Source organism: Parastagonospora nodorum (genome assembly GCF_000146915.1).
Source record: "Parastagonospora nodorum SN15 chromosome Unknown scaffold_5, whole genome shotgun sequence".
In the NCBI taxonomy this organism is placed as follows: Eukaryota; Fungi; Ascomycota; class Dothideomycetes; order Pleosporales; family Phaeosphaeriaceae; genus Parastagonospora; species Parastagonospora nodorum.
In genome coordinates this window covers 918,655-944,034 of record NW_001884553.1, presented here as the reverse complement: position 1 = coordinate 944,034, position 25,380 = coordinate 918,655, and the positions used below count along the sequence as shown (strand labels likewise).

Here is a 25,380-nt window from a genome sequence, read left to right as displayed (position 1 = left end):
AATGCATCAAGTTGATGGACGGGAAAGTGCAAGCTGCAAGGAAATTTTGAAAAGCGCATTGACGTACTCGGCTAGCGCGAAGCTTATCACTCCCGTTCCAAGTGCAGCAACCTTGCGACCGGGGCTCAGCGAAGCGGTTCCCTCCTCTCCTGGCGCGCAGGTCAACCCCATCAAGTCCAGGCATTGCCAACAACATATCCATCAACCAACGCGCTCCACGACCTCCACAAATCATCACATTGGCGACACTCGTGAATAACGGATGTCGGCCACCGGACTACGGCAACCATATGTCCATCGACAGTGCGCGCCTCGCATTGCAACGAGAACACCAAAGTGATATCCTGTAAGTCGCGCGTCACGGTCTAATACTGTCGCCTTGCATGCAAAACGATTCTTTGCAGCATGCGACGCCAGAAAAATCGCTTCGATTGTTTTGATATCGCGTTGTTGTGGACTTATCGCGTTGCATGTTGGCTGACTTGATGGTTAGGGCATGTGAGGCGCGGCGCCTCGGGGGACTGAGGGCCCTCTTCAAGTACACTCAGATCGTCGCGGACAACCGTCCGCCCCAAGAGAATGACTGGCCGTATAATAACCCTCCCGGCCAAAACGAGGCAAGCTTCCTCGAAGAGAACAACCTTTCAATGTAAGAAGACTATCCGCGACATCCATCATTCAGTTTTGATGTTGCTGCCACCAATATACGGTGTTTTGTCGTCGTTCCATTCCACTGACCTGCCTTGTGTCTGCAGAGGACGACGCTTCGACGACGCGACTCTGCCATGGCCTAACGACAATTCCGAACAGCATCCACCGCTACCATCTACTCTGCCTTTTCAAGCTCCTTTGAAACCTCCATTTCCTGTATTACCCAAGTCTTCGCAGTCTTCCATCGTTGGTGCACCTAGCCTGGAGGACCAGCTGCGTGCCGCGTCTGCCTCACCGTCTGTTGCAACACAACCGCTCCCTCCGACCAAACCTACGACGCAAAAGGATCCCACCCACGCCGTCAAATCGTTGTCGCCGGCTTCACGTACTGGTCCATCATCGCCAGCTACTGCTGCAGATACAGGCAACCAAGTAGCAAACAACATCGCTGATGACGCCCGTGCCGCATCTTCAAACGGAACTTCACCCGCACCAGCTGTGCAGCATGCAGTAGGCGTAGATGCTTCTGTCTCTGATGGACCGTCCATTGCTCCCAGTGCTGTCAACACACCAGACGTCGACCTCAAGGACGAAGCTGCCACTGCTGAGAGCAAGCCGAAGGCACCACAGGTTGTTCACTTGCCACCGAAAGATGTCCAAGAAGCAAGACTGCATGAGACGGAACGAAAACTGGAGAAGATTGCCGAAAAGGAACGGAAGGACGACTTCCACGCAAATGGTCCTACAGACTTGATCTCCTCGCCATCATCCACTGTAGGCCCGTACTCGCAAGCGACTCCTCATGCGCCGCATCATTCTCCAGATACGAGTCCCGATACAGAGTCGTTCCAGGAACGCCCTCGAGCCACTCTCCAAACTACCGAATCATTGGACCCTGCTGCGCAACAGGTCAAGGAAGACCACGAGCGCGCATTGCAAAAAGAAATGACGGAAGCACGGGAACGCGCACGGGGTACAGAGTCTCCTACACCGGACATTGAGAAGCAAATAGAGGATGAGCAAGCGATACGGCTTGCTCGGGACGGAAAGAGCCGGCTTGCTGGATCTACCACGGAACAAGGAACTGGTTTGATGTCTCACGCCAAAGATATTGCGCGCGATGCTGCACCTGCTGGCGAGCGGTTTGTTGAAGTTCGCGCCTCTCAGGACCCTGCGGCAGACTCGCTACCCACACCAACGACGACGGCGCCGGAACCATCTACGGTAGATCCAGAAGCTACTGACCGAGAAACGAACAAAGTGGCAGAGGCAGATTCACACCCTACACCTCCGGCAGAACTTGACGTTGAGATGGGCGACGCACCGACATCGACAAACCCCAGGAGCCCTCCTGTGCATCCTTCGCGACCCGATCGTATGACCACACGCGTCTCATCTGGTGCTATGCGCCAAAAGTCTGTGTCGGAGATACTAGCAGAGAAGGCAGCGCCTAAGACTGTTCTGACTCCTCGCTCGAGCAATTTATCGACATCGGCTAGTCCTCCACGTCCAAAGACTCGTGATCCGAGATCGAAAGAAGTAGTCGTCTTCGCAAAGAAAACACCCCGTCGGGGTTCAAAAGCTTTGCAAGCCTACGATGAGGACTACGCTTCGCTTCATGGAGCGTCTGAAGACTCTAGTCGTGACTATCTGGAAGGACTTTTCAAATATCAGGCTCATCATCCACCACGATCCATACCTTTACAAGAGCTTGTAGCATCGGCGCGCAAAACAGTCACGACCGCTGGAACACTTGCCATGCACCGGGAACACCAAGACTATAAGATTCTTAAGAGGGTTTACCAGCTGCAAAATGCGAACCGATGGTCTTTGCGTCAACTCCAGAAATCGGTCGAACCAGAGCGTCCATTCACGCACCATGACCAACTCCTGCTAGAAATGAAGAATATTTCAACCGACTTCCAAGAGGAAAGGAGGTGGAAGGAGGCCTTGGCTGCTTCATTTGCCGAGTGGTGCGCCAAGTATGTGAACAGTAGCCCGGAGGAACGAGCAACATTGCGCGTGAATGTGCGCAAACCAATCGCGGCCAAACAAGTTGAGCACCACGACGAAGACATGGACGACGCGCCCACGCCCGATCTCGTGCAGTCCCATGCACACGAAACGGAATCCGAGTCTTTTGCAGACGAGGACGAACTTCGCACCCCACTCAGTGCTAACCCCCCAACTGGTCTGTTCTCTTTGGGCTTCAACGACGTCGTTATGAAGATACACCGCACGCCGGCCAGCGACACCATGTTCCGCGAACTTCCTTTCTATGAGCCGATGCTCGAGGGCTCCAGTGATGGTAATCCCTTCTCTGTTGCCGAACCGCCCATCCTCCCTGTCTCAAAGTATGTGACTGGAAAGCTGGTTTCTCAAATTCGAGGCCCCCCCAGGAAGCGGAGCCGCTACGACTACGATTCAGAGGACGAGCCTTCGACGCCCCCAAGCAGGTCCGGTACATCGGCGGAACATTCGATGCCATCCACACCTGGTCGGAGGTTGTTCTGCCGAAATGATTTGCCGCCTGAGATGACTGACGTTGCCCTGTTCAATGCAGAGAACAAGCACGTTCGTGACCGTCTTCAGGCCGCTCATCAATTCCGCCCGCCGACCGAGTTTAATATGCCGTCGGTCGCCTTCTTCGAGCATCGGATTCCGTCGCAGTGGCTGTGGGAAGAAGACCAGAAGCTCCGATCCCTGGTGAAAGAGTTCACATTCAACTGGTCACTCGTTTCGCAGCAGCTCTCGCTACCTAGCATGTTCGTGTCTGGATCTGGTCGGCGGACGCCTTGGGAATGTTTTGAGCGATGGGTGCAACTAGAAGGCCTGCCTGCGGAGATGTCTAAGACGCAGTACTTCCGCACCTATCAAGGACGACTAGAACAAGCCAACAAGACCGTTTTCGCGCAATACCAGGCTCAGCAGCAGCAACAACAGCAGCAGGGAGCTGCTCCTGCTCAGCCGCGGAGAAGGCCCACCACTACGCCGATACGGGTGGAGCGTCGGCGAGAGAACCGCTATCTTGCTATCATCGACGGAATGCGTAAGCTTGCGCGAAAGCGTGAGTCTGCTGCGCACAAGCAAGCCGAGTCTCAGAAGGCTGCTGCATTGCGAAAGGCCCACGAGCCAGCGCCTCCCAAAAATACCGTTCATACTCCACAGGAATTCAGTCGTCTGAAGTGGGAACGCGAAGAGAAGCTAAAACTGAGGCAACAGCAACAGGAAATGGCAGTCCGACAACAAATGGTGCAACAACGACAGCAGGCTCAGATGGCGGCACAAGGGGGCATGCCCAACGGTGCCAATCAAATGCTGCGCAATGGAACCTCCATGGGCAATCCGACAGGTTCAGCTCATATGGCTAATTCAGCCTCACAGCAGGGACAGAACGCAGCAGCAATGGCAGCACGAGCCCACCAAGGCCAGCAAGGTATGCAGGCCAACTTCGGTAACGGTAACATGGCCGGCATGCCGATGGGTACTTCCGGTGTTCCCCAGGCGCAGATGCAGGGCAACATGCAGAATGGCCAACGTATGGCACCTCCAAACCAAATGCAAATGGCTATGCAGCGAGGACAATTTCCGAACAGTGCGCAACAACAGTTCCAGCTACAGCAACAGCAACATCAGCTAGGCATGGGCAACAACTTGACGCCAGGAATGGGCTTGAACAGCAACATCCCTAACGCGAACATGATGGCCTCAATGTCCAACCAGAACATGAACGGGAATATAAACGGGAACATCAATGCCACGATGAACGGACTACCCAACAACGTAGGATCTCCTCGGCCCAACCAAGGCAATGGCAACATGCAAACTCCTTCTCGCCCTCTCTCCAGCGGTCATATGCCAAACATATTGCACCTGCAGAACGTATACAAGGTACAGCATCCGGAATGGACCAACGAGCAATGCCAAAAGGCGGCTTCAGAGCATCTTCAGAAATCCATGGCTAAAACTCAACGAACACAGGCGATGAACGCGGCCGCGGGCTCCTCTGGCATGTCCCCATCTCCACAGATCGGAAACAACCAATACCTCCCGCAGAACGGCAGCATGGCCAATAGTCCCCAGCCTGGCAATAATCCTGCGGTAGCGAACTATCAGCAACAACTTGTCCAACAGCAACGAATGATGCAACAGTCGCGACAACAGGCTGGTAGTCCAGGAATGAACGCTGCTCGTCCGGCGAGCAGGAGCGCTACACCTCAGAACCCGCAGATGCTGCAAAGTCCCGGCATGCAGCAGGCGCAGGTCAATCGATCCTCGTAATCGGACCCTCGGGTTGCCTCTGTGAGGCGGCCTCCTCTACATTCCAAACCTCTGTCTTGTTCCTGCACCTGTATATAAACTTTAATGTTCTTCCATCAATTTTTAGCGTTTTGTTTCTGTTAGTTTGTCAGTCGCGTGGAGACAGCTGTCCGCGAGGAAAAAACCCAAGGTGTCTTTGGCGCTAAAACGGCGTTTTATGTCGTTGGTCAGGGGGGTTTGGGAGGCAAGATGTCCTTGTGGGTTGGTTTTCGTGTGGGATGGGAGGTTAGAACGCCAGTGTTGGGCATGAAGCCTACCAGCAGCATTTTTCTGAATAACATGGCAGCTCGAGGAGCTGTTGCGAAATGAATAACAACATAAACCTTCAAACGGTGTTTTTATGTGATGTCGTGAAGTCGTGCACTGCGCTTTCATACTCGAATAGGGAGCAAGTCGCGACGAAGTCCCTCAGATTCTATACATGTCCTGGGAAACTGAACACTAATCGTTTGTACATGAGGCTGATCATCTTCACGAATCTTTTGACCCTCAATAACCACGAAATTATTCAGACTCGCATATTATTTCAACACTCACGTTCGTTCCGTCCCTCAAACTATTCTCTCCCCTACTAATCCATCTGTGCCTGGCTATGGTTTCGCTCCTTCACGCAGAGCTGGAGCTTCATCGGGATGAAGCTTTGAGACATGTGTAAGAGCGTGTACCCAAGTCTGCGAAGCCGAAGGAATAATAGAGTAAGCATGGGAAATGCTAAATTTTTGCTCGCCTCGGGAGGATGCACATTCAGCTCAGGTTAACAGGTAAATGTGCCATGGACACCTGGGGCATTCGTACTTGCGTCGACTGTTACTGTTCGACTTGATTGTCTTGTCTTGTCCTGAGCTGCACGGCGCTCCTTCCGGCAACTTACGGGCATTTGTCTCGGGTCATTCCGACTTTGATGGCCGGGTTCCAGAGTTCTAGAGCTGGGCTTTTGGCGATGACTCAACGGGAGTCTGCGCTCATAGATGATTTGATCATGTAATGTGCATTCAGAAGACTGAGTTCGAGTTGGGCTGGCATAGCACCGAGAACGAACGCTGGATACTAACCAACACCTTTTCACCATCTCACGGCGTTCAGTTCAATCTTTGCAGATTTCCCAACTCATGGAGATGTACAACATGTGCTATATCTTCCGAAAACGCGTAAAAATCTGAATTGGTATCTCAACATAATCATCTAATCGCTATCATCATATTTACTCCCGCCCACGTCCCCCAGCAAAATATCATCTGGCGCCGGCCCCCGATGGTTCCGCACCCACTCCGTCTCGACCCTAAAGAAAATCCACACCCACCGCCTAAACACCTCCAACACCTCCATAGTGAAGATCCCACCTTCGAGATCGTTGAAATGGTCCAAATGCGGACTGAGTTTCAGGCTCCATGTGCACCGCAACATGGCGTCCATGACAACCGCGCCGTAGTAGAATTCCTTGGCGTGGAACCACCGGTGGCGCCGCAGACCCCAGGGGTATTCCGGGTTGTTGCGCTCTTGCGGGGTGGAGAAGAGACTGAGGTCCCAGTCGCGCGCGACGTCCCAGTAGAAGCTGTAGCCGGAGTTGACGACGACGGCGGCCATCCACATTCGAAAAAGCGTGGCTTCCGAAACGCCGAAGGTGGAAGGGTCGTGGGAGCGTTGAAGGGCGCTGAGGATAATAACGGGGAAGGCGGTGGAGTACTTCAGTGCGTTGGCGAGATGCACGCCGCCCCAGCCTGTTGCGGGGTTTATTTGGCCGGTGCGCTTGTTGGCTTTTTGCACGCGCATGTATTCTGTTATGCATTGTCGTAGGCGGATCAGGTAGGGTATGGCGATGATGAAGGGGACCATGAAGGCGCCGCCGCAGTTGCGGTTGGGCGGGCCGGTGGAGCTGTGTGAGCTGTCGAAGAACATGCAGAGGCTGACGAATAGGTCGCCGAGCACTTTTGCATAGCTGGTGAGCGCATCGGCAAGGAGTATGTCGCCGAATTTCCCATCTGCGGCTTCGGCGATGCCGCCGATGCTTATGCGTTTGAGGGTTGCGAGAGTTCGGCTGCGGCCGTTGCGGGAGACGAAGGGGATGGGTGCGACAAAGCCTATTACGAGGACGAGGAGGTAGAGGTTTGGTAGGATTTGCCAGCTGGCGATGTCGATAGAGGAGCTGCCGGCTGTGACAATCCAGAAGAGGAGCAGCGAGAGGGCGAGGGGTATGGAGAGGAAGGTAGCGATGCGGTAGCAGGACAGGTGGTGCGAGGGGTGGTGTGGTGAGGAGCGAGACGGGTAGCGGATCAGGGACGGTACGTCGATTTTGATCAGGGAGAGATAGTGGAGGTTGAGGCCCCATGCCCATATGCCTGCGTCGTGTTAGCATTGCTTTGAGGAAGGCGAAGCTGTGCCGAAGATGTTCTCCATACCTAAGACGATAATGAGAGCCACGCGGTATGGCAGCGGTAGAACGCGACTGAAGCCATCCAGCTCAGGCTCGACCGCCGGATCACCATCCATCTCGAAGTCGTATGCTCAATCCCAATATTGCAAACGCCGCGTGCCAGCTGTATCCTTCCCGCAAAATCATCCAGCCTGTCTTGTCCTTCTCTTTAAAACGAATCCCTCCGTGTTCAGCGAATGTGTCCTGTACGTCTTATTGCGCAAGGGGTCCAAAAACAGTAGCGTGTCCCCTTCCCCAGGAGGTTTCGACACACCAAAATCGTGATCTACCAACATCCCTGCAACTTACGTCAGCCTTCGTTTTCAGCCGCATCCTAACCGCATGCGCCTAGTACCGAGGCCTTCCCCAAAGCGAAGCAACCATGACACCATCATCGAGACGACAGAGTGACGCCCGCTCCGCCGTGTGTAATTGGGTGGTAGTACGAAACGGATGCATTCCACTACCTAGTGCTTCTTTTGCCTAGACGTCTAGATCATCTCCACGCTTCCCTCTCCACACTACACCAGCAATTGACGTCGCGACTTGCACCTCGACCTTCACATTCATCCTACCGCAACAATGTCCCCTCTATCAGTACCTAAGATCTTCATGGCTGGGGGTGGGGTACGAGGCACCACCTGTACAAATTACATGCGAGACATACACTGACTTCATACGTCGACATTTAGGTTGGCTTCGCCTACTACCTCTACATGCGCCAATACTGGTTCCCCAACCCCTACAAAACCCAAGGCGTGCAGAACATTGAAGACCGCTTCTCCGCCGGCGGCGGCCACCCCACACACACGCCCGGTTACGCCACAAAGCGTGGTACGAGTAATACTTCCAAGCGGGAACCTCGCGCAGATACTCCCTGCTGACTGTACGCAGGCTCGTCGACGGACAACGAGTCCAGGACGCAGGATGGCCACAAGGGCCCGGATTCGGAGCACTTCAAGGAGAATATCTCGAGTCAGCAGAGCGAGGTGAGTGGTTTGGAGGGTAGTGTGGTGGTAGGAGGAGCGGTTGTGCTAATCTGTGGATACAGCCTGTTTGGCCGGCAAAGTTCAATGAGATTCAGTACAATAATCCCAAGGGCAAATAGACGGATCGCTCGCGGCCTAGTGATCGAGAACAAAGGATGGGAACTGGTATGGCACAGACATGACGAAAATGGTACGATGGTGGGAACACGCAAAGGGCGTTGGTGCGGCTTGGAAGGACATGAAAGCATGTTGTATACCACATGAAAAAGCTCTTTGCTTTAATATATCAACAGCATAGAGGCAAATAAAAAGAGATATCAAAGTTCACTTTACACGCTATTGACAACGCACGTACGCGAACGAATTGACATAGTCACGAGCATGAGACGCGGCTAGGTTTTGGTCTCATCTTTCGATTCTCTAGTGGGTAAGGTAGCTAGCACCCAGTGACGTAGCCCAATGCCCAGGCATTAACCCAAGCATATGCGGTGCTGTCATAGTCCTACACCATATCGTAACGCCAAAGCCTTCAGGCCAACCTTTTCAACGCCGGGAAATGCCCATCAAACTCCGTGCACATCCATCGTGCTCGCACTCCAGGGCCAGGCCTAGAAGTTGTTCTGCTCCCTGGCCACGCGCTCCTGCTCGCCCTCGCTGACAATCTTCTTGCCGAGCCACTCCGTCTGGAAGCTGCGCTTCAGGTCTTCGAGGTCCTGGACGACTTGCCTGCAGCACGCAATGATGGCGTCCTTGGGTGTGATGCTGCCGTCGGTCGAGACACGGAGCTCAAAGGTCGCGAACAATGGATGGGGGACCTTGTAGGCGGAGAAGGTGATGTATGGGTACTTGAGGAGGCGCTGGGAGATGAGGTTGCCGAGCGTGTGGTCCTCTTTGTTGAAGGTGAAAATGCCGGTGTTGGGTACGCCTAGGGTTGTGGGATTAGCTTGAGTATCCGAGGGGAGGGCGGGGTGGTAGGTGGACTTACGCGTCTCCTCTTTGTACTCGATCTTCTGCTGGCCGTCGTCGAGGAGGAAGAGCTCGAATCTACATTCGGCGTCATGGTCAGCTTTATGCGACACAAAACGGTTGTCCTTGGTCGCGTCGCGGAGTCCACAGTTCGGGTCGTGCTCGATGAGTGCACCGATCTTGGGGCTCCAGCAGGGCGCAGTTGCGCCATCTGGTACGCTCATATTGTCTTTGCGGTTGATCGTTCGGTGATATCTTCGTTGCGGTGCGTACTGGGACGTCGCGATGGCGGGGGTTATATTCGTGGAGGGTCATAATTCGCGGTCGCGCGCGCTTTGCGCTGTCGTGTGCCGAGATTGCGTGATGAAGTGAAGAGCATGGTGGTGGGACACTCTCACGGTGAAGTGAGGGCGCTCATCAACATACCCTTCCACGCCGTCTTGGACGGACGTCTTTAAACCCATGATCGTATAGACTCGGCGTGTGCGTTTGTGTGGTCGGGAACGGTGGAGAGGAAGAAAAGAAAGAGGTTCACATACCTGTCAGGCGCGTTCATATTGTCTGTCCTATGTTCCTGCCTTTTCTATGCCCTGCTCTTTCCCAAGTTCGAGGGCGCTCCTGCCTCGAGTGCGCGCGCAAAAGTTAAGAATGTATGTAGGTTGGGCGCGCGTCGTTATTATATTAGGGAGATAGAAATAGAGCGAAGTGAGGGTGCTGCGACAAGAGGTAGGTGGAGCTAACGGCGTGAATGGTTGATGCACGCTGAAAGAAGATCGCGGAAGTATGGTCGGGTTCCGCATTCGAGGTTCCTTTGTCGCTCACCGCCTTGCACTATTTACCACAACACTAGCGGCACATACTGCTGCCTCGAGCTGCAACGAAAAGCTTGCTATATCGACTAGTAAGCCTAGGTATGGATTCTCCGGTTCAGATTGATTCCGCTTCCAATTTTCACAAGTTCATGATGATGTAGACAGCTCCAAGAAAGTCACTCCATGTCCTGTAGATGTCCAACCTATGAGGGAAACTTTGCGGTGGCATCACATAGCCTGAAGCTATACACAGTATAGCTAGATCTTGATTGCGACAGTAAGCCCATGTGTATATCTTCAGGAACCCTGTTCGCTTCCCATCGTAGGTGGATAACACACAGTGCACATGTCCATAATTCTCAGCATGCAGCATTGATTGATCTGATAGTCTGAATGTATTCGCAGATATGATACAGGAACCATTTCCATGAGCAGTAAAGTATCCCCAGCCCAGCGCCCGATCCAAATTCAACCCTCCTCCTTAACCCCCACCCCCATCCTCTGCACATAGATATCATATTCGCACAGCTTGGTCGCATTCTCCATAAAGACTAGATGGATGCTCAGGCACCCCAGACTATCGAACCCCCACCCAATCTCATTCCGTCGAACACAGTGAAACCTCGTAAATTCCGGGTTGGCGACCTTGCCCTCTGGCTTGAGTTCCACGAATACGGGCTTCTTATCCTTGGTGAGATAGGCTTTCTTCGCATCCCAAAACATCTCCATCAACGCGGTATTAGCCAAGTCCTCCGAGGGTATGTTGTCTTTTTGCGCGACCATTTTCTTTTCGACAAGGGGGCTGGACTTGCGGGTACGCAGCTCGGAGATGACCGAGTACATCTGACTGCCTTTGGGTAGGGTCATTTCGAGGAAGATTTTCATCTGAGTGCGCATTGAATTTGCGTAAGCTTTCTGTAAGGGTGATCGGAGGTTTATCGGAAAGACGTTGAACTTGCTGTGGAGAGTGACAGAGATGTGATATGTTTCCTCGATTTCCAATTCCTCGACATCAGGATCCGCAGGCTTTGGGCGCTTTGGATTTTGGCCGAACGTGTCGGGTGCGCGCCTCTTAGACCCAAGAGTCGTCATGTTGCGTTGCAGCTCAGTGCTTCGTGATGGAGGGTACTTCTTGTTGCCGTGTGTGTAGCAGAAGCCCTCGGCCTCGCGGTTTTGGCGGACAGCTGAAGTGCTTTTGGTTCAAGCAAGCTTGAGCTAGCTGAAGGATGGAGCGATGGGACAAAAGTGGATGATGTAGGAACAAACGAGAGCTTGTAGAATTGAGGTTCAATTACCACGCTGCCGCTATCTATAGCTTCGCCTTTACCCCAGCGTCCATCTCCTCCTGTGCCTTCACCTTAAGCACCCTCCTCAAAATCTTACCAGAGATGCTCTTCGGGATCTCATCCACAAATCTGACTCCACCTCTCAGCTTCTTATGATGTGCGACCTTCGCGCTCAACCAATCCGCAATCTCCTTCGCTTCCGCCTCAGTCTTACCCAGTCCATCCTTGGGCACAACATACGCCCTTGGGATCTCAGTGGCTTGATCCTTGTCGTACAAGCCAATCACTGCGCAGTCCAGCACATTCGGATGAGAGACCAAGAGTCCCTCGAGTTCTGCAGGCGGGACTTGGAAGCCCTTGTACTTGATGAGTTCCTTGACACGATCTGTGATGTAGAAGTTCCCTTCTTTATCTTGATATCCGACATCGCCAGTCTTGAAGTAGCCATCCGATGTCAGTGCATGTGCAGTGCCCTCTGGATTGTTTAAGTAGCCTTTGAACACATTTGGGCCCTTGATCCAAAGCTCTCCAACCTCACCAACTGGCATCTCTTTCTCGTCGGCTGACATGTATTTGGCAGTCTGGTTTGGTAGAAGAGTGCCCACCGAGCCAATGGTCTTGTTCCAGTCACCCCACGACTGAGTGTGGGTTGTAGGGCTAGTTTCCGATAGACCGTAACCTTGCTTGACGGGGATGCCGAGGCGCTTATGGACAGTCTCGACAAGCTCGCGAGTCAAAGGAGCAGCGCCAGAATTCATCATGCGGATCGTGCTGAAATCGTATTTGGAAACAACCGGGCTCTTCCCTAGGAGCAGTACAACGGGAGGAACCACGTAGGCGAATGTGACCTTCAATTCCTGAATGAATTTGCAAAAGTCTTCGAGATCAAATTTTGGCATGACAACGAGCTGTAAACCAGAGTACAAGCTCTGATGTATTAGGCATGTCAAACCTGTCTTTCGTCAGTGCAAAGTCTTTCGTACCCATGCGGAAACCTTACCATAAATATGGAAGAAGGGTAGAAAGGCAAGAAGCTTATCACCCTCGTTGGTAGGGCCACCTGTTGGCTGGAGCAGGCCAGCTTCTCCTGCCTTCAGCATCAACGTGTTTGCAACGATGTTTCTGTGGGTGAGCATCACGCCCTTTGGATGGCCTAAATAATGTCAGCTATGTGTCTTCGTCTTCACTCTAGAAAACATATATACCTGTTGTCCCTGAGGAATACACCAAGAAAGCAAGGTCTTCCGCTGGGTTCTTCGCCTTGGTTCTCCTATATTTTGCAGAACCAGCAGTGTTGACGATGCTTGTGAAATGTTTGACTTTATGGGAATGGATCCCTTTGGTCGCCCATGACAATGACCTTATCAAGCGGAATCCCAACTTGCTTTGCAGCCTCTTGTGCATTCTTGATGAAAGGTAGCTGTGTGACAATGGCCCTGGCACCGGAGTCCTTCAGCTGAAAGACGAGTTCTTCAACGGTGTAGTTGGGATTGGCAGGAGACAGGATTCCACCGGCCCAGTGGCATCCCCACGTGATGGCAGGTGTATCGATGCAGTTAGGTGTGTAAAGACAGAGCACCTCGCCCTTTTGCCAGTCCCAGAGGTGCTTTAATCCTTTGCCAAAATTGGCCGCAGCATCTTTGACCTGCCCATACGTGTATGAGCGCTTTGTATATGGGTCGAAGTAGATCACTTGTTGATGTTGTTAGGTTTGAGGATCGATCTACGTCGATGATAACATACCTTTGTCATCACCAAAAGCCCTATCCTTTCTCTCAAAGAGGAACGCCCAGAGATCTACATCTGGGATATCTATGCTCGGGTACGTTGATTCGGTCGGCATGATGTTGTGAGAGGTCGAGCTCGTGAAAGCGAGTCAATGTGTCTATGGAGGATGTGCAGCGGAGCAAAGATGAAGCGCCCAAGACATTCTAACGCGACAAAGCATTCCGAACCGAGCAAGCTCCGTGACACGGCTAGCCATGGGTCAGAAGGGCGATGGCTGCGGAGTGACGATGGTCAGGCCGGGGCTCTTCCCACACTTTTGGGGCAGCGGCCGAGGCACTTTCCGAGTCCGGAATGGCGCGCAAACAGGCCCGAGGTCATGGACAAGCCACGCTGAAGGTTGCAGCAATTGTCAACATTGCGATGTAATCGATGATAGCACGCAGATAATCTTAAAATAATTGGATCTAGCGAATTTACATACACCACAGCTTCATTATGCCGGGTTGGGAGGAAGCTACGGCTGTGCAGAAGGTGTCGTCGAACACGTACTCAGCTACTTTACATGATGACTGGTGTATAGGCAGTGGTAAGTTCTCCAGCAATCGTAGCCATCAAGGCTTGTCCCACCTATGGACAGTTCCTGCAGTTTCTCAACGAAGGAAGTGAACAGGGCCTTGCTGCTCTGGTCGCTTGATGTTATACACAGTGTCCCTAGGTCTCGATTGCGACGGCGAGGCCCTGCGTATAGCTCCTTTCCATCATACAATATGATATTTTGACACGGAAGATACTGACCAGACTTAGTTCCAAATGGCGGCTACGTGACTGGATTGATATTGCAAGTCGTCAAAACCCACTTCGCCACATCATTAGCAAAGCAAGATCAACCACACACAATAGCTCTACATGTCGAGTTCCTAAGACGAACCCAGGCCGGCATAGCTACCTTCAAGGTCGACGATGTCAAGCTCGGTCGCCAAGCATCCATTGTTCATGTATCCATGGAGCAAGACGGACGCCAGGAGATCGTCGCATACGTAACCAACTCCAATATTGCCAAAGAAGAAGGCTTCTCTTTCGACACCGAGTACAAGCTCTCTCCGCCTGTTATATCTGTGGACATAGCCAAGTTGGAGCAAGACGCAGATCCGAATTGGGCACGCCAGAAAGAAATGCCTTTCGCCAAGTTCCGAAAGGCTAGCAGTCGAGTCCAGTTCTACTTCCCTCGTAAAGGACATACGCTGAAGAGCGGCGCCGATGAGTGGCTATGCTTCTCGGATGGTAGCAATTTCACTGACACATCAATTGGCTTTGTTGCCGACATGTTTCCACAAATCATCGAGCGGCATCGGGACCAGAAGCAAGGACCGTTCTGGTACCCTACGCTGCTCCTAAATCTGGATATTAAGAAGGCGTTGCCGAAGGCAGGCGTGAAATGGCTGCAGATCCGTGTTGAGATGAAGAAGATAAAGAATGGACGGATGGACCTGGAGGTGTTTGTCCATGACGCCGAGGGTGATCTTGTAGCATTGAGCCATCACGTGGGTTTCGTATTGGATGCGTCGCGGAACACTGCAGCAAGGACGAAGTCGGACAGTAAGATTTAGTTGAATTGATCCTACAGTTCACGAATCACTACGGAGAATGAACAATTGGTATTGAGTAGGGTGAAGCTACATACAGTACTTCTACGGTTCAAATGTGACGGCAAGGTCCCGTGTATAACTTCAGGCACCCTAGTCGCTTTCCGTCGTAGGTGACAATCTGCCGTACATCCTGTAATTTAGAAGGTTTAATGACTGTATACTTCACGAATTCAGAAAGGCACTACCCAAGATTCTGAGTGGAATTTACAAACATCGGGATGTAATGAACTCATTGCTCGAACTGAACATGTCATGTTGCACACTGCGCACACTGAAAAGTGCGCTGCAAATAGGACGGCAAGCGATTGGGCAGGATGCGTTGGCAAGAGGCCCATCTGATGACTGGAAGCTATCTACATGGTTTTCTCGTCGCACTCGAAGCCTAGAAATACTCTGTATAGCCTCAAGCTACTAGATTGGCAATAAAATCTCGCTCATCTTCTCTCGTAATTGACAGTCTGCAGTATGAAGTCACTTGAACGGGTGTGTTGAAGATTTTGACACGAAGAGATTCCGACTGGTTGCGGACGAATCGTTGTGGGCGCGGACCTTTACAAATCTTCGAAATTCTCTAAAGACTGAGTGTAAAGCATGTTTTTCTGCGATCTCAGGACACTCGCTAATGTTCAATGTTCTGAGAGTGGAGTTCTCGCTGGGCAGCGCCTGCAGGGTGAAAATCTTGGCGCCGCTCACGTGCCGTCGGGTCGTTAGCGTCGTTTTGGCGCACAACTCAATATTCTCGCGAGCCACTCCAACTCTCTCCATCGAAAACCACGACCGCCAACATGCCGAAGGAAGTCAAGCAGAAGTCCGGCCTCATCGTCGGCCTCAACGCTGGCCACAGTACGTTCGCTCCCTTCCATCGCTCGAGCCGCACCCGATTGTCCCACGAGACCGACCGCCCGCCGCAAATTTCAAGAAACAACGAACGCTTGCTAACAAGATGAACAGAGGTCACCCCGAGGACCCCCGCCCCCAGGATCTCCAGGAGGAAGGGTTTCCTATCCAAGCGCACCGCTTTCGTCCGCGAGATCACCCGTGAGGTCGCTGGGTACGTACATCTATTCCTGTGAGCTGGAGCGGCATTTGTGCACAACAGGTGTCCAGCAGCACCACCTCAATGCCACTGCATCAATGAACAGCCGCTAACATTCCCGCTTGCAGACTTGCCCCATACGAGAAGCGTGTCATCGAATTGCTCCGTAACTCCAAGGACAAGCGTGCCCGTCGTCTTGCGAAGAAGAGGGTATGTCTCCACACACATCCGACACGCAACCGGTCGCTGCCGTCATCATTGCGGTACATCATGAACCCTCACTAACTGCATACAGCTCGGTACCTTCGGTCGTGCTAAGAGGAAGGTTGAGGAGATGACCAACGTCATCGCCGAGTCGAGGCGTGCGGGTCACTAAACGGTTTACGAACGGGACAACGATGCAACACGGCGACCGGTGTCCGATTCTTCATGGGTGTTAGGTCTTTCATATCAACGGCTCGACACGACTTTCGAAGCGTCTCAGCATACCACAAAATGGAGGGCAACGATATCGGAGTCAGGCTACGGCACATGGACAACAAGAAGTTCATACACCTAGCAAGTGTCACACAAAATCATGAAATGTGACGATCGGTTCACGCCAATCGTGCCCTTGGCTTGCATTGTGCAATGTGATGTCGTGAATTCCTAGCATGGATGTCAAATTCCAATTCAGCCTTTTTCCATGGCAGCAGTTGGGCCGAGAAATGCTTATATCAAAACGCGCCTTGCTTGGTGACGAGGCCGCTCTTCAATCATTTCACCTTCAATGTGTATGAGGCTGGAGTGGAGGCGCGGACATGCTTATGCAGAGAAAATGTATTCTCACGACTTTGTTGAGTACCAACTCTATTTATCTGAGTGAACCTGATCAATACAATCAAATTTCCAAACACCACAGCAATGCTAGGCGACTACATCACATATATACCTGCTCTGTCTGATCCTCTATCTACTTGCGCTTAAACAGCGTCTTGCCCAGCATACTCTTCAGCTTGCTCTCCTTATCCTCCGAGCTCATGGCCGCCTTCCTCTTCCCCTCAGCAACCGTCTGGCCTTGACTCGGCGGCTGTGATTTCTCAGCCTGCGGCTCCTCAACCTTGAGCTCCGTCGCCTTCGCCTGCCACTCCTGCGCCAACGTCTTCCTCGACGCCCTCGCCTCTGCACTCGCAGACTCAGCCCACTGAAACGTGATGAGCTCGTTCGTCGAGAAGCGCAAGTCGTGACTCAAGCGCTTGCCGTCCTTCTGGATAAGAACGAGACGGCCGGTTGGACCAGTATTTTTGAGTTCGAAGGGCTCGTTCTTGCGGTCGAGGAAGCCTTGGACAAAGTCGTAGAGGGCCGTGGCTGTGTCGTCTTTGGTGAAGTTCATTTGGACGAGTGTGCCGTCAGGGAAGCGTATGCGGAGCGCACCACCTTTTGCAGCGGCGGCTGCTAGCTTTTCTTGTCTAGCTTTCTCCTGCTCCTCGAGCTCTTTGTCAGAAAGGAGGCGCGTATTCCTGGTCTTATTTAGCAGCTGGGCTTGGTGGACTTTTGCGTGCTCGATGGTGGGGAGGTAGTCGCTCTCGTTGAAGGCTTTACGTGCTGCTTGTGGTGTTGATGATGTGGGCGCGGAGAAGATTTGGACGTTTCTAGGCTGATCAGTCGTCTCTGGAGCTGCAACGGAAGTGCTAGATGGTGCGTCTGATGCGCTTGAGGTAGCCGCAGCTTGTGTTGCTGCTGGCGACATGTCCCCTACGTTATCTACCGTAGCGCCTTCCATAGGGACGTCTGGCTCAGTTGACGGAAGATCTGTCGCTTCTTCCTCGACATCCATGGGCTGTGGATCTGGTTCTTCGCTCCGGATCGTCTCGCCTGCGACCGTTGTTGTGGCTTCGGGGGCAGCTTGCTCAAGAATGGGTTGGGAAACGGCCTGTGTCGAGGTGGCCGCATGGGCACCTTCAGCACTGGTGTCTGCAGGCTGGTCGCTTTTGAAGTACTGCGATATCTGGGCCATGGCCTCTTCTAGCGGAAGGCCACTGTTCTTGTATGACAACTTTAAGAGAGCTGACCCGCTATCAAATCCCAACTGGGCCAGTGTCTGTTGCAGGCCAGTGAAATTTGCCTGCTCGCGATGTCCCGGCATGACCGTAATGACAGGTTGCTCGTAGTGTAGCCTGCCTGCACCTGACGCCCCGCTCATCTGGGGCACCCCACGTTGCGTGAAGTTGTAGTTGGCATCCTGTCCACTCTCAAACTGCCGCAGTATCTCCCATAACGAGGTGTTGCTGGCGAACTTTTGTGTGAGGCGAGCATTCTTCTCTGACGCCGGTAGCTGAAGGGCTACGGAAATGACCGTGGGCGATCGCGAGGCTTGAACGAGCTCTAATCGCGCGCCTGGTACGAGGTTCGCGAAGCGTATCTGTTGAGAAAGGGAGATTGGCTTGTTATTGAATCTGCGTCCTCATTAGCTATGCGGCTCTATGTAGCAGCATTCCTCGAGATTCCACTTACTTCAACGTGAACTGGTCCTTGCTGACCCCAAACTTCTGACATGCCTCGTCCCGAACCTCGGTTAGGTATTTGATAGGCGTGGTTGGTATCTTGACTGTCTTCGCATGCGAGTTGAACACTAAGACGTGCGACATTATGCGCGAAAGATTCGAACGAGGTTATACGCGGCGTAGAGCGCAATGGGGGCGTTCACCAGCAGAATGGCCCTCGAATACCAGCAGTCCCAGCGATGCTCTCTTCTTGCTGCGTCGCAGCCCTCGATAACTAGCAACAGGTTGACCAGGTGGAGGACCTTACTTTCGGGTAAGCTCAGGAAAAGATTGTTTGGGCCTGCCATGAAGTTGTCGTCAGGACCGAGGACAGTGAACGTCAAGGGCGACGCTTACAAATCCTTAATTGTTTGAGTGAGAGCCCAGCGCGGGATATGTTCAGGCGAAGATGCGGTCGATGTGGCGCGCCTCTATGAGTAGAAGTGGAGGTTGACAGCACACGCGCGCGATGGAATGGTGACTTGGCCCAACAGGCAGAATAATTGGTTGATGCCTCGGCGAACTACGTGAACTGGCTGTTCAGTATCTGAACTGTCGCGTTGTACCGGTACACGCGCTGACAGGTGCAGCCTGGTTATATTCTCGAAGCTTCGTAGCTGCCTGTCACCCTGGGGTCCGGTACGTCAATCGGATCAACGAGACCCCCGCCGTGCCCCACCAAATGTTCTAGCTACCTTCCGCGATTGACTTGCTTGCTACACGCCCACATCAACGCCCTTCGTCTATAAACATGTCTGGCACTGTAGAAATCTCACAGCCTGCGCAGCTGAGCACGCTGCTCTCTGCCTCACGCGTTGTAGTCGCCTTCTGTAAGCAGACGCGTGGGTGCGCCACTCCGCACTCAAAGTGCTAATGTTTGTTGATTAGTCTACAACGAGAACAACACGTCCAGCAAAGCCATTGCGCCAGTCTACGACCAGCTATCAGGACAGCTTTCAAGGCCAAACAGAGTCACGTTCGCCAAGATCAGCGTGGTCACGCAAGCAACAATTGCTCAAAGCTATAGCATCACCAAGTTCGTGGCCAACCATCTCGGTCTCTTCATGGCGTCAAGCTGAAAACATTACTACAGTACCCCCACCTTCGTCATCTTCAAGAACGGCCAGCAAATCCGCAAGTACGGCGGCTCGAATCCCACCCAGCTTTCCGAAGCCATCAAGAGCCTCGCCGCAGAGGCGGAGAATGAGAGCGGCTCCGGAGGCTTTGGTGAAGCCGGCTCCAGTGGGGGTGGTAGCTGGCGGGGCGCTGGACTTCCCCGCGGATACACCGATGTCACAGATCAGGTAGATGTTCGCGGCCTGGACTTGCTGAACGCCGACAGCGATTTTGGTGGCGTACGGACACTTTTCGAATCATCACAGCCGAAGAGCTTGAACAAAGGCAAAGGCGCAGCAACCGAGTCTGAGGCCAGCAAAGATTGGGTAGAAAGCGATGTCGACAACCAGCTCATGCTCTACGTACCCTTCACCTCGAACCTGAAGGTTCACACCATCCACATCACGTCTTGTGTCTCTGGCGATGACGATGACGACGAGGCACCAGTCCGACCAAAGACCATCCACATATGGGCCAACCGTCAGCACAACCTAGGCTTTGAGGAAGCTGAAGACATTCCCTCCACGCAGACAATTGAGTTGAAGGAGTCAGATTGGGATGCACAGACGGCTACAGCCAAGCTGGAGCTACGCTTCGTCAAGTTCCAGAACATCTACTCGCTGGTGCTATTCGTGGCAGATGGAGACGGCGACAGCGAGAGAACACGCATCGACCGCATTCGCTTCATTGGTGAAACTGGCGAGAAGCGGGAGATGGGTAAGCTGGAGAAGATTGGAGCCGATGATTGAGGGTACGGAAGGCTCCGCAGAGACGAGAATAGTAGTTTGAGCATAATGATACCACTGTGAGCTGGTTTGCAATCTATGCGCCTGAAATCCGAGGCCCACCGCAATAACGGTGATGTTTCATGCAACATGTCCGCACTTAACAATTAATATAAGCGATGAAGTTCAAACAACGATGTTGACAGGCCCATGATTTACATGGAGCCGTGGATCATGGCACGATGTCACAGAATGACAGAATATACCGTAGTGTCTGACGTTGAAGACTTATAGACTCCCATGAGCGATTCCATCACATCGGCTCTTTCAGACCTTGAAGGCATCCCCGGCAGCGTTTCAGGTTGCACTTTTGGTACGAATCCTGACAGCTGACTACCTATGGCCTCAGCCTACAAATCTTCAACGTCATATGATACGGTAGAAATCAAAGCAAAGTGCACATGCGAGGGTATGTCCGGACTTTTTCCAGCGAAGGCGCCACTAATAACAGGCGACTCCGCAAAGTGTATATGTCAGGTGATGCAATATGTTTTCTCTGGGAGGTCGGTGACACTTATAAGAGCCATGGAATGGTGGCACTCAAGCAACAGGGGAAACTGTAAACCAACCTCTGCCGCACGAAGAGCAAAAGATGGATCGCGCGTGTGAGAAAATTTATACCAGCTGCGGGCATGCGCGCTAGGCTGCCTTCTCTCTCGCGGCTTGGCACTTGGCACCCGCGAACAAAATCTTCATCGCATACGCAAGACCTCTCTTTGATATGGCCATTGATGATATCCAAATATTGATAGGAAGAGAATGACGCTGCTATTAGCGGCGACTGATCTCACATTACAATTTTCTGAGGCCTGTCACCACGATATCCCTTGCTACGTAAGCGACCGTTGACTGGCAGTCGTTCGCAGACATTTGCGACGCGACCTGCGGCATTGAAGAGACTGCGATCCTAGGGCGGCACGTGTCTTTTGTCGCATCTTTTTATATCGCGTCTGTTACTCTTCCGCAGCGCTCTCTGGTTTCAGCTGTCTTCGGGAATGTCATTGTCGGAGTGGATTGTTCTTCGAGGTAGCGTGGCACACATGTCGGTGTTCTGTAGGCGCATGAGGTGCACACACGCCATTCCACGCAAGTCGGGTTTGATTTGTCGCCTTTGTCAGGCACTGAGGTATCTCTGAAGGAAGAGTAAGCCGACCTCCGAGGCAAGCGACATTTGGAAGCGCCGCGAATGTCTTCTGCTCAAGTCGTGTCCATCGAGTCCGGTCGCGCGCTACAGCATTGCGAGTCACGATAGCTTCGAACTCTGTGAGCTCACAGATGGCGTTCTGGGCCGGAAGCCTGAGCACCGGAAGCACGTATGATACCTTCCGTGCCAGAACGCCTACCATGCGTTGCAGTCCTACACAGTACACTATTGAGCACCGACAACTCTAATTTGACAATTCAAATTTCTCTTTCCGTCAATGCCCAATACGCATTCTAGCCACGGCATGGCGTTTTCCGTTCAACAATTGGTGACGAGTGCACCATTACGAGAAGACCCTGAGAAACGATAGACAAAAGCAATCTTTCCGCCCAAGACCACCCGCTAATGCAATTGCGATCTTCAGAATCACCACTTTACTGCCCAAAGATCTTCTCCCGGAGTGGCACCATGCGTCGACGACGCAGGAACGAAGGTCGATAACTTGCTAAAGGCGGCCCTTACCCGCGAGTAGTGCGCGGGATGCTACCGTCACCACGAGCTGGCTTCGCCGACTGCCCACATTAACATTACCATCATGGAAATGATCCAGCAATCAATGACGATGGGGTCAGTCCGTATCTTGGCAAATGTGTGGCTGTGATTCGTGTCTCAACTTTTGGAGAAACATTTCCAATGCTTGTTATGAAACTAATAGTGGGCGAGGTAGTAGCCGCATGGGACAAATCACACCACACTCGTACTGTGCATTTCTATGCAAACGAGACCATTCTACTGGCACTGGAATCCTCATGTGAATTTGCCATGACCGTGCTGCCGCGTTGCGGACCGGTTGAGGACAGACATCTGAGCAATTGCCACCGCTCCAGGCCGGGCCATCCGCCAGTCCACTTGCCGTCTCAGACCAGACGAGACACATCTTACCGACGTTTCTCGCGATGGACGATGGCCTCTGGACAGTCCGAGCTGATGGCAGATGAAGGGTTTTCCTTGCCCAGCAATTACACTGCATGACGGTGAGTGTGTCCCCGGCACCGAGCACCAGCATCAGTGTGGGGAAATTCCGCTCAACGTGAGGCCTGAGGGACCAGTCGTTTGGGTGCGTTGCGGCGTCTGGGAAATTGCCAACCATGGTGCCCTTGCACGAGCATGATTCTCGAATTCCTATGAAAGCTTCCAGCAACCGTGCTGAGATTCCGGCAGCGGAACCCAGCTGCCTGTTTGGGATGAGACGCGGCTCTGATTACCTGTTCGAAGGTCAAGGCGAGCATCTGAAGATGTTTCAAGATCCAGCGCGATGGCGGTGGGTGATACTGTACCAGACGACTGTCATGCCGGTACGTCAAAGGTGTCAAGCACGTTCTCCATCAGGTGCAAGAGCCTCAGATCGTAAGACGTTCAGCATCAGAGCGCCACTGTGTCCAGACCAGCACCTATGCCAACGCGGAGGCGGCAGAGAGCCGAAGGTCCGCGCAGCAGACGCAGGAACACGAAGTGCAAAGAATCATGGTCGACCGAGTTCGGCTCACACTCACATGGCAAGCATCTGAAAAGCGAGGCCGGCGAGTCAAGATAAGCGGACATTCGGTAGCCAAACTCTGTGTCGGCGGCATCACAAGCCACGACCCCGCCAGGCTGGAAATCTTCCTCGAAATTTGAGCGAAGATCAGGGTATCGCACGCGTCTTGACAGATGATAAGGCCGATCGGGTGGGGAATAGTTGACAAAGAAAGCAGGCTAATGGAAGCCATGCATCTTCCCCGAGGCCCGTCTCAGTGGTGCAGGGACGCCACACCACCTCATGAAAGACAAGGTCCCGAGGTGCGCGACTCCACGGAAGGGCAAAGACGACGGACCTGCTTTCCTGAATCGTGTCGCTACGTCCCAAACCCTGCTGCATCGTAAAAGAGACCCACTAAAGCCAGGTTTCTAGAAAGATCCCTCAGACACAATGTTACATGTATGCAGACGAGAATTGAAAGTAGGAAGTGCAGCTGTCGTCCCACGAGAGTTGTTTTTGGGTCACGATAAGCCGGAGTGGTGGTCATGTCCTCAGCCGTTTGTTCCTGCAGCGTACCTGCATAGGTGGATTTTTGTCGGTCAATCAGGTCGGAGAAAATACCGACATTGTGGGGTTGCAGTCGCATGCCAGGCGGTGACGATTGGGCCTGTTCGAGTCTACCACGCCGTCGACACGCGTAGAGACGAGCCCTGCACGAGTTATTCAGGCAGGTAAAGCAGCGTGGCGGCTAGCCGTGTTGGGAGGCACCGGCGGGCGACATGCAGAGGATAGAGTTGTGCAGCCCAGCATTACACCTGCGCTAAGCCCCGAAATAGAACTAGACGCAAAGACGATGCTGGATGCGGGATTTGTGTTATTGATTGCTGTCAGCTATACGAGGCAGCGACATGCATAATTCTTACGTCCGTCAGAAGATAGAAACACCCAAATGAACTATGTTCGTACACTAACAGGCGTCTGTTATCGATACCGGCGATATTTGCATCACACCATCACGATCGTGGAGCAAACAGCCTGATGCCTGTGAGCTGCGGTTTCGCTGCAGGCAGAATCCTACGCGGTTCGCCAGCCGAAGCGCACATGAAACACGCTCCATCAGAGCAAAAAACGGCCTGGGAAGCTATGGTGGCCTGCATGCCTTCCAACCATGGTACTGCTGAACCCTCCACATATAGGATGGCAACAAAAGCGATGTGCAGGTCAATCGCCCATCAGTGTGTCGCACCATGGAGTGACACCCGTCAGACTCACCACTCAGAAGTGCCGGTGAAGAATCCATCGTGCTGACCGGGCAAATCACGATCAACGGACATGATCACGCCGCATCATACCGTACCTAGCTGTGTTCCTGCGTCGAGCCGGCATTTTCTCGAGTTCTATTTTGCAGCTAGCCGGCTGCACCACGCGAGTGCGAGTGGCAATGGGCAGCCAAGCTGCAAGCAACAAACACCAACACGATTCACGTCGCTGCATTCTGATCGAGGTAGAGAAAGCCCAATGCAGCCATCTCGCATGGTGGAGGTGTGGTAGGTGTCGCCAGACCTTCACTCCAGACTCTGCACTGGGCGCTCAACCGCCGGGCTACGGCGCGTCGAGGCAGTCGTCTGATGTGCGTGGTGTGGCCGCAATGGTGTTGCCTCTGTGATGGGAGTCGAGTGTGGCACCAAATCGTCAGCGCCGGTGTCGTGCGACAGAGCCTGGGAAGCGCGTCATATCACACTTTGCAAAGCGACATGGTTTGTATGGAGTGTAAAATATTTCGAAACATCCACTCAACGTCAGCAGCGGGCGTTGGACAGGGTCTCGCTATTACGGGCAGTTATCACGATTATCGATTGGGTTGGATAGGCTGGCAGATCTGCGGCGACGGCGCTCAGGCTGAAGGGCAGAGGGAAGGGTGTCGCTGCGGCAAACGGCCCTGTGCGGTGTCGTCGCCTTGTTGGTGCTTTTGTCGAACGAGACACGGCAGCTGTTTTTTTCGCCCACCTCAGCCTCTCTGTCCACTGTCGACTGCACCACTGCGTCACTGCATCACGGCCCTCCCGAGGCTGCTCAGCTGGAGTCGCGGTGGCCGTCTCGGGGAGGGCGGATGGGCTATTATCGATAGACGTCGTAGCCAACCACAGTTATGCCGCTCTTCATCTCGTTTGTGCAGGCCATGCAGCCACGGACAGGGCCCAGCTGTTGGCGAACAAATTTAGCGCATTGACTTATGCAAAGCCGCCGCTTTATCACTGAGTCGCTGGGTGTGCATGCGTCTGGCAGGGGTCGCGACCTGCATGGACGCCGGCGTCGTGGTTGGGCCACGGTGGAGACGCTGAGCCTGCGCCCCCGGCTTGAGCAACGAATCCCGCGCGGCCCTCCGCCGTGCCTGCGCATCGCTGCCTTTTTGGCGTCTCGTCGCTCGCGGATCCACTAGCCTACTTATC

The 25,380-nt window shown here is 53.2% G+C and overlaps 12 protein-coding genes across 12 annotated transcripts; 6 read left to right on the top strand and 6 right to left on the bottom strand.

Moving 5' to 3' along the window:
* Positions 1–485: 485 nt before the first annotated feature.
* Positions 486–4,932, top strand: SNOG_03792 (hypothetical protein; the record flags this gene model as incomplete). Its single annotated transcript, XM_001794286.1, has 2 exons — positions 486–617; positions 889–4,932. 2 exons carry the CDS (start codon positions 486–488, stop codon positions 4,930–4,932), a joined length of 4,176 nt encoding a protein of 1,391 aa, XP_001794338.1.
* A 1,221-nt stretch (positions 4,933–6,153) lies between these two features.
* Positions 6,154–7,458, bottom strand: SNOG_03791 (hypothetical protein; the record flags this gene model as incomplete). Its single annotated transcript, XM_001794285.1, has 2 exons — positions 6,154–7,307; positions 7,368–7,458. 2 exons carry the CDS (start codon positions 7,456–7,458, stop codon positions 6,154–6,156), a joined length of 1,245 nt encoding a protein of 414 aa, XP_001794337.1.
* Positions 7,459–7,963: 505 nt separating this feature from the next.
* On the top strand, positions 7,964–8,489 carry SNOG_03790 (hypothetical protein; the record flags this gene model as incomplete). Its single annotated transcript, XM_001794284.1, has 4 exons — positions 7,964–8,008; positions 8,074–8,215; positions 8,276–8,370; positions 8,433–8,489. 4 exons carry the CDS (start codon positions 7,964–7,966, stop codon positions 8,487–8,489), a joined length of 339 nt encoding a protein of 112 aa, XP_001794336.1.
* Positions 8,490–8,978: 489 nt separating this feature from the next.
* On the bottom strand, positions 8,979–9,892 carry SNOG_03789 (hypothetical protein; the record flags this gene model as incomplete). The annotated part of the gene is made up of 3 exons (XM_001794283.1): positions 8,979–9,547; positions 9,763–9,788; positions 9,876–9,892. The coding sequence occupies 3 exons, from the start codon at positions 9,890–9,892 to the stop codon at positions 8,979–8,981; spliced, it is 612 nt and encodes a 203-aa protein (XP_001794335.1).
* Positions 9,893–10,616: 724 nt separating this feature from the next.
* SNOG_03788 (hypothetical protein) lies at positions 10,617–12,570 on the bottom strand (the record flags this gene model as incomplete). The annotated part of the gene is made up of 3 exons (XM_001794282.1): positions 10,617–11,312; positions 11,476–12,386; positions 12,435–12,570. The coding sequence occupies 3 exons, from the start codon at positions 12,568–12,570 to the stop codon at positions 10,617–10,619; spliced, it is 1,743 nt and encodes a 580-aa protein (XP_001794334.1).
* Positions 12,571–12,754: 184 nt separating this feature from the next.
* Positions 12,755–13,277, bottom strand: SNOG_03787 (hypothetical protein; the record flags this gene model as incomplete). The annotated part of the gene is made up of 2 exons (XM_001794281.1): positions 12,755–13,126; positions 13,178–13,277. The coding sequence occupies 2 exons, from the start codon at positions 13,275–13,277 to the stop codon at positions 12,756–12,758; spliced, it is 471 nt and encodes a 156-aa protein (XP_001794333.1). The 3' UTR covers position 12,755.
* Positions 13,278–14,163: 886 nt separating this feature from the next.
* SNOG_03786 (hypothetical protein) lies at positions 14,164–14,794 on the top strand (the record flags this gene model as incomplete). The annotated part of the gene is made up of 1 exon (XM_001794280.1): positions 14,164–14,794. The coding sequence occupies one exon, from the start codon at positions 14,164–14,166 to the stop codon at positions 14,767–14,769; it is 606 nt and encodes a 201-aa protein (XP_001794332.1). The 3' UTR covers positions 14,770–14,794.
* Positions 14,795–15,571: 777 nt separating this feature from the next.
* SNOG_03785 (hypothetical protein) lies at positions 15,572–16,452 on the top strand. Its single transcript, XM_001794279.1, has 4 exons — positions 15,572–15,651; positions 15,760–15,859; positions 15,973–16,054; positions 16,140–16,452. Exons 1-4 carry the CDS (start codon positions 15,594–15,596, stop codon positions 16,218–16,220), a joined length of 321 nt encoding a protein of 106 aa, XP_001794331.1. The 5' UTR covers positions 15,572–15,593; the 3' UTR covers positions 16,221–16,452.
* Positions 16,453–16,796: 344 nt separating this feature from the next.
* On the bottom strand, positions 16,797–18,471 carry SNOG_03784 (hypothetical protein; the record flags this gene model as incomplete). Its single annotated transcript, XM_001794278.1, has 2 exons — positions 16,797–18,279; positions 18,338–18,471. The coding sequence occupies 2 exons, from the start codon at positions 18,469–18,471 to the stop codon at positions 16,797–16,799; spliced, it is 1,617 nt and encodes a 538-aa protein (XP_001794330.1).
* Positions 18,472–19,096: 625 nt separating this feature from the next.
* SNOG_03783 (hypothetical protein) lies at positions 19,097–20,315 on the top strand. Its single transcript, XM_001794277.1, has 3 exons — positions 19,097–19,196; positions 19,255–19,402; positions 19,460–20,315. The coding sequence occupies exons 1-3, from the start codon at positions 19,118–19,120 to the stop codon at positions 20,229–20,231; spliced, it is 999 nt and encodes a 332-aa protein (XP_001794329.1). The 5' UTR covers positions 19,097–19,117; the 3' UTR covers positions 20,232–20,315.
* A 2,244-nt stretch (positions 20,316–22,559) lies between these two features.
* On the top strand, positions 22,560–23,088 carry SNOG_03782 (hypothetical protein; the record flags this gene model as incomplete). The annotated part of the gene is made up of 2 exons (XM_001794276.1): positions 22,560–22,766; positions 22,855–23,088. 2 exons carry the CDS (start codon positions 22,560–22,562, stop codon positions 23,086–23,088), a joined length of 441 nt encoding a protein of 146 aa, XP_001794328.1.
* Positions 23,089–24,495: 1,407 nt separating this feature from the next.
* SNOG_03781 (hypothetical protein) lies at positions 24,496–24,686 on the bottom strand (the record flags this gene model as incomplete). Its single annotated transcript, XM_001794275.1, has 2 exons — positions 24,496–24,648; positions 24,672–24,686. 2 exons carry the CDS (start codon positions 24,684–24,686, stop codon positions 24,496–24,498), a joined length of 168 nt encoding a protein of 55 aa, XP_001794327.1.
* Between the last annotated feature and the right edge of the window lie 694 nt (positions 24,687–25,380).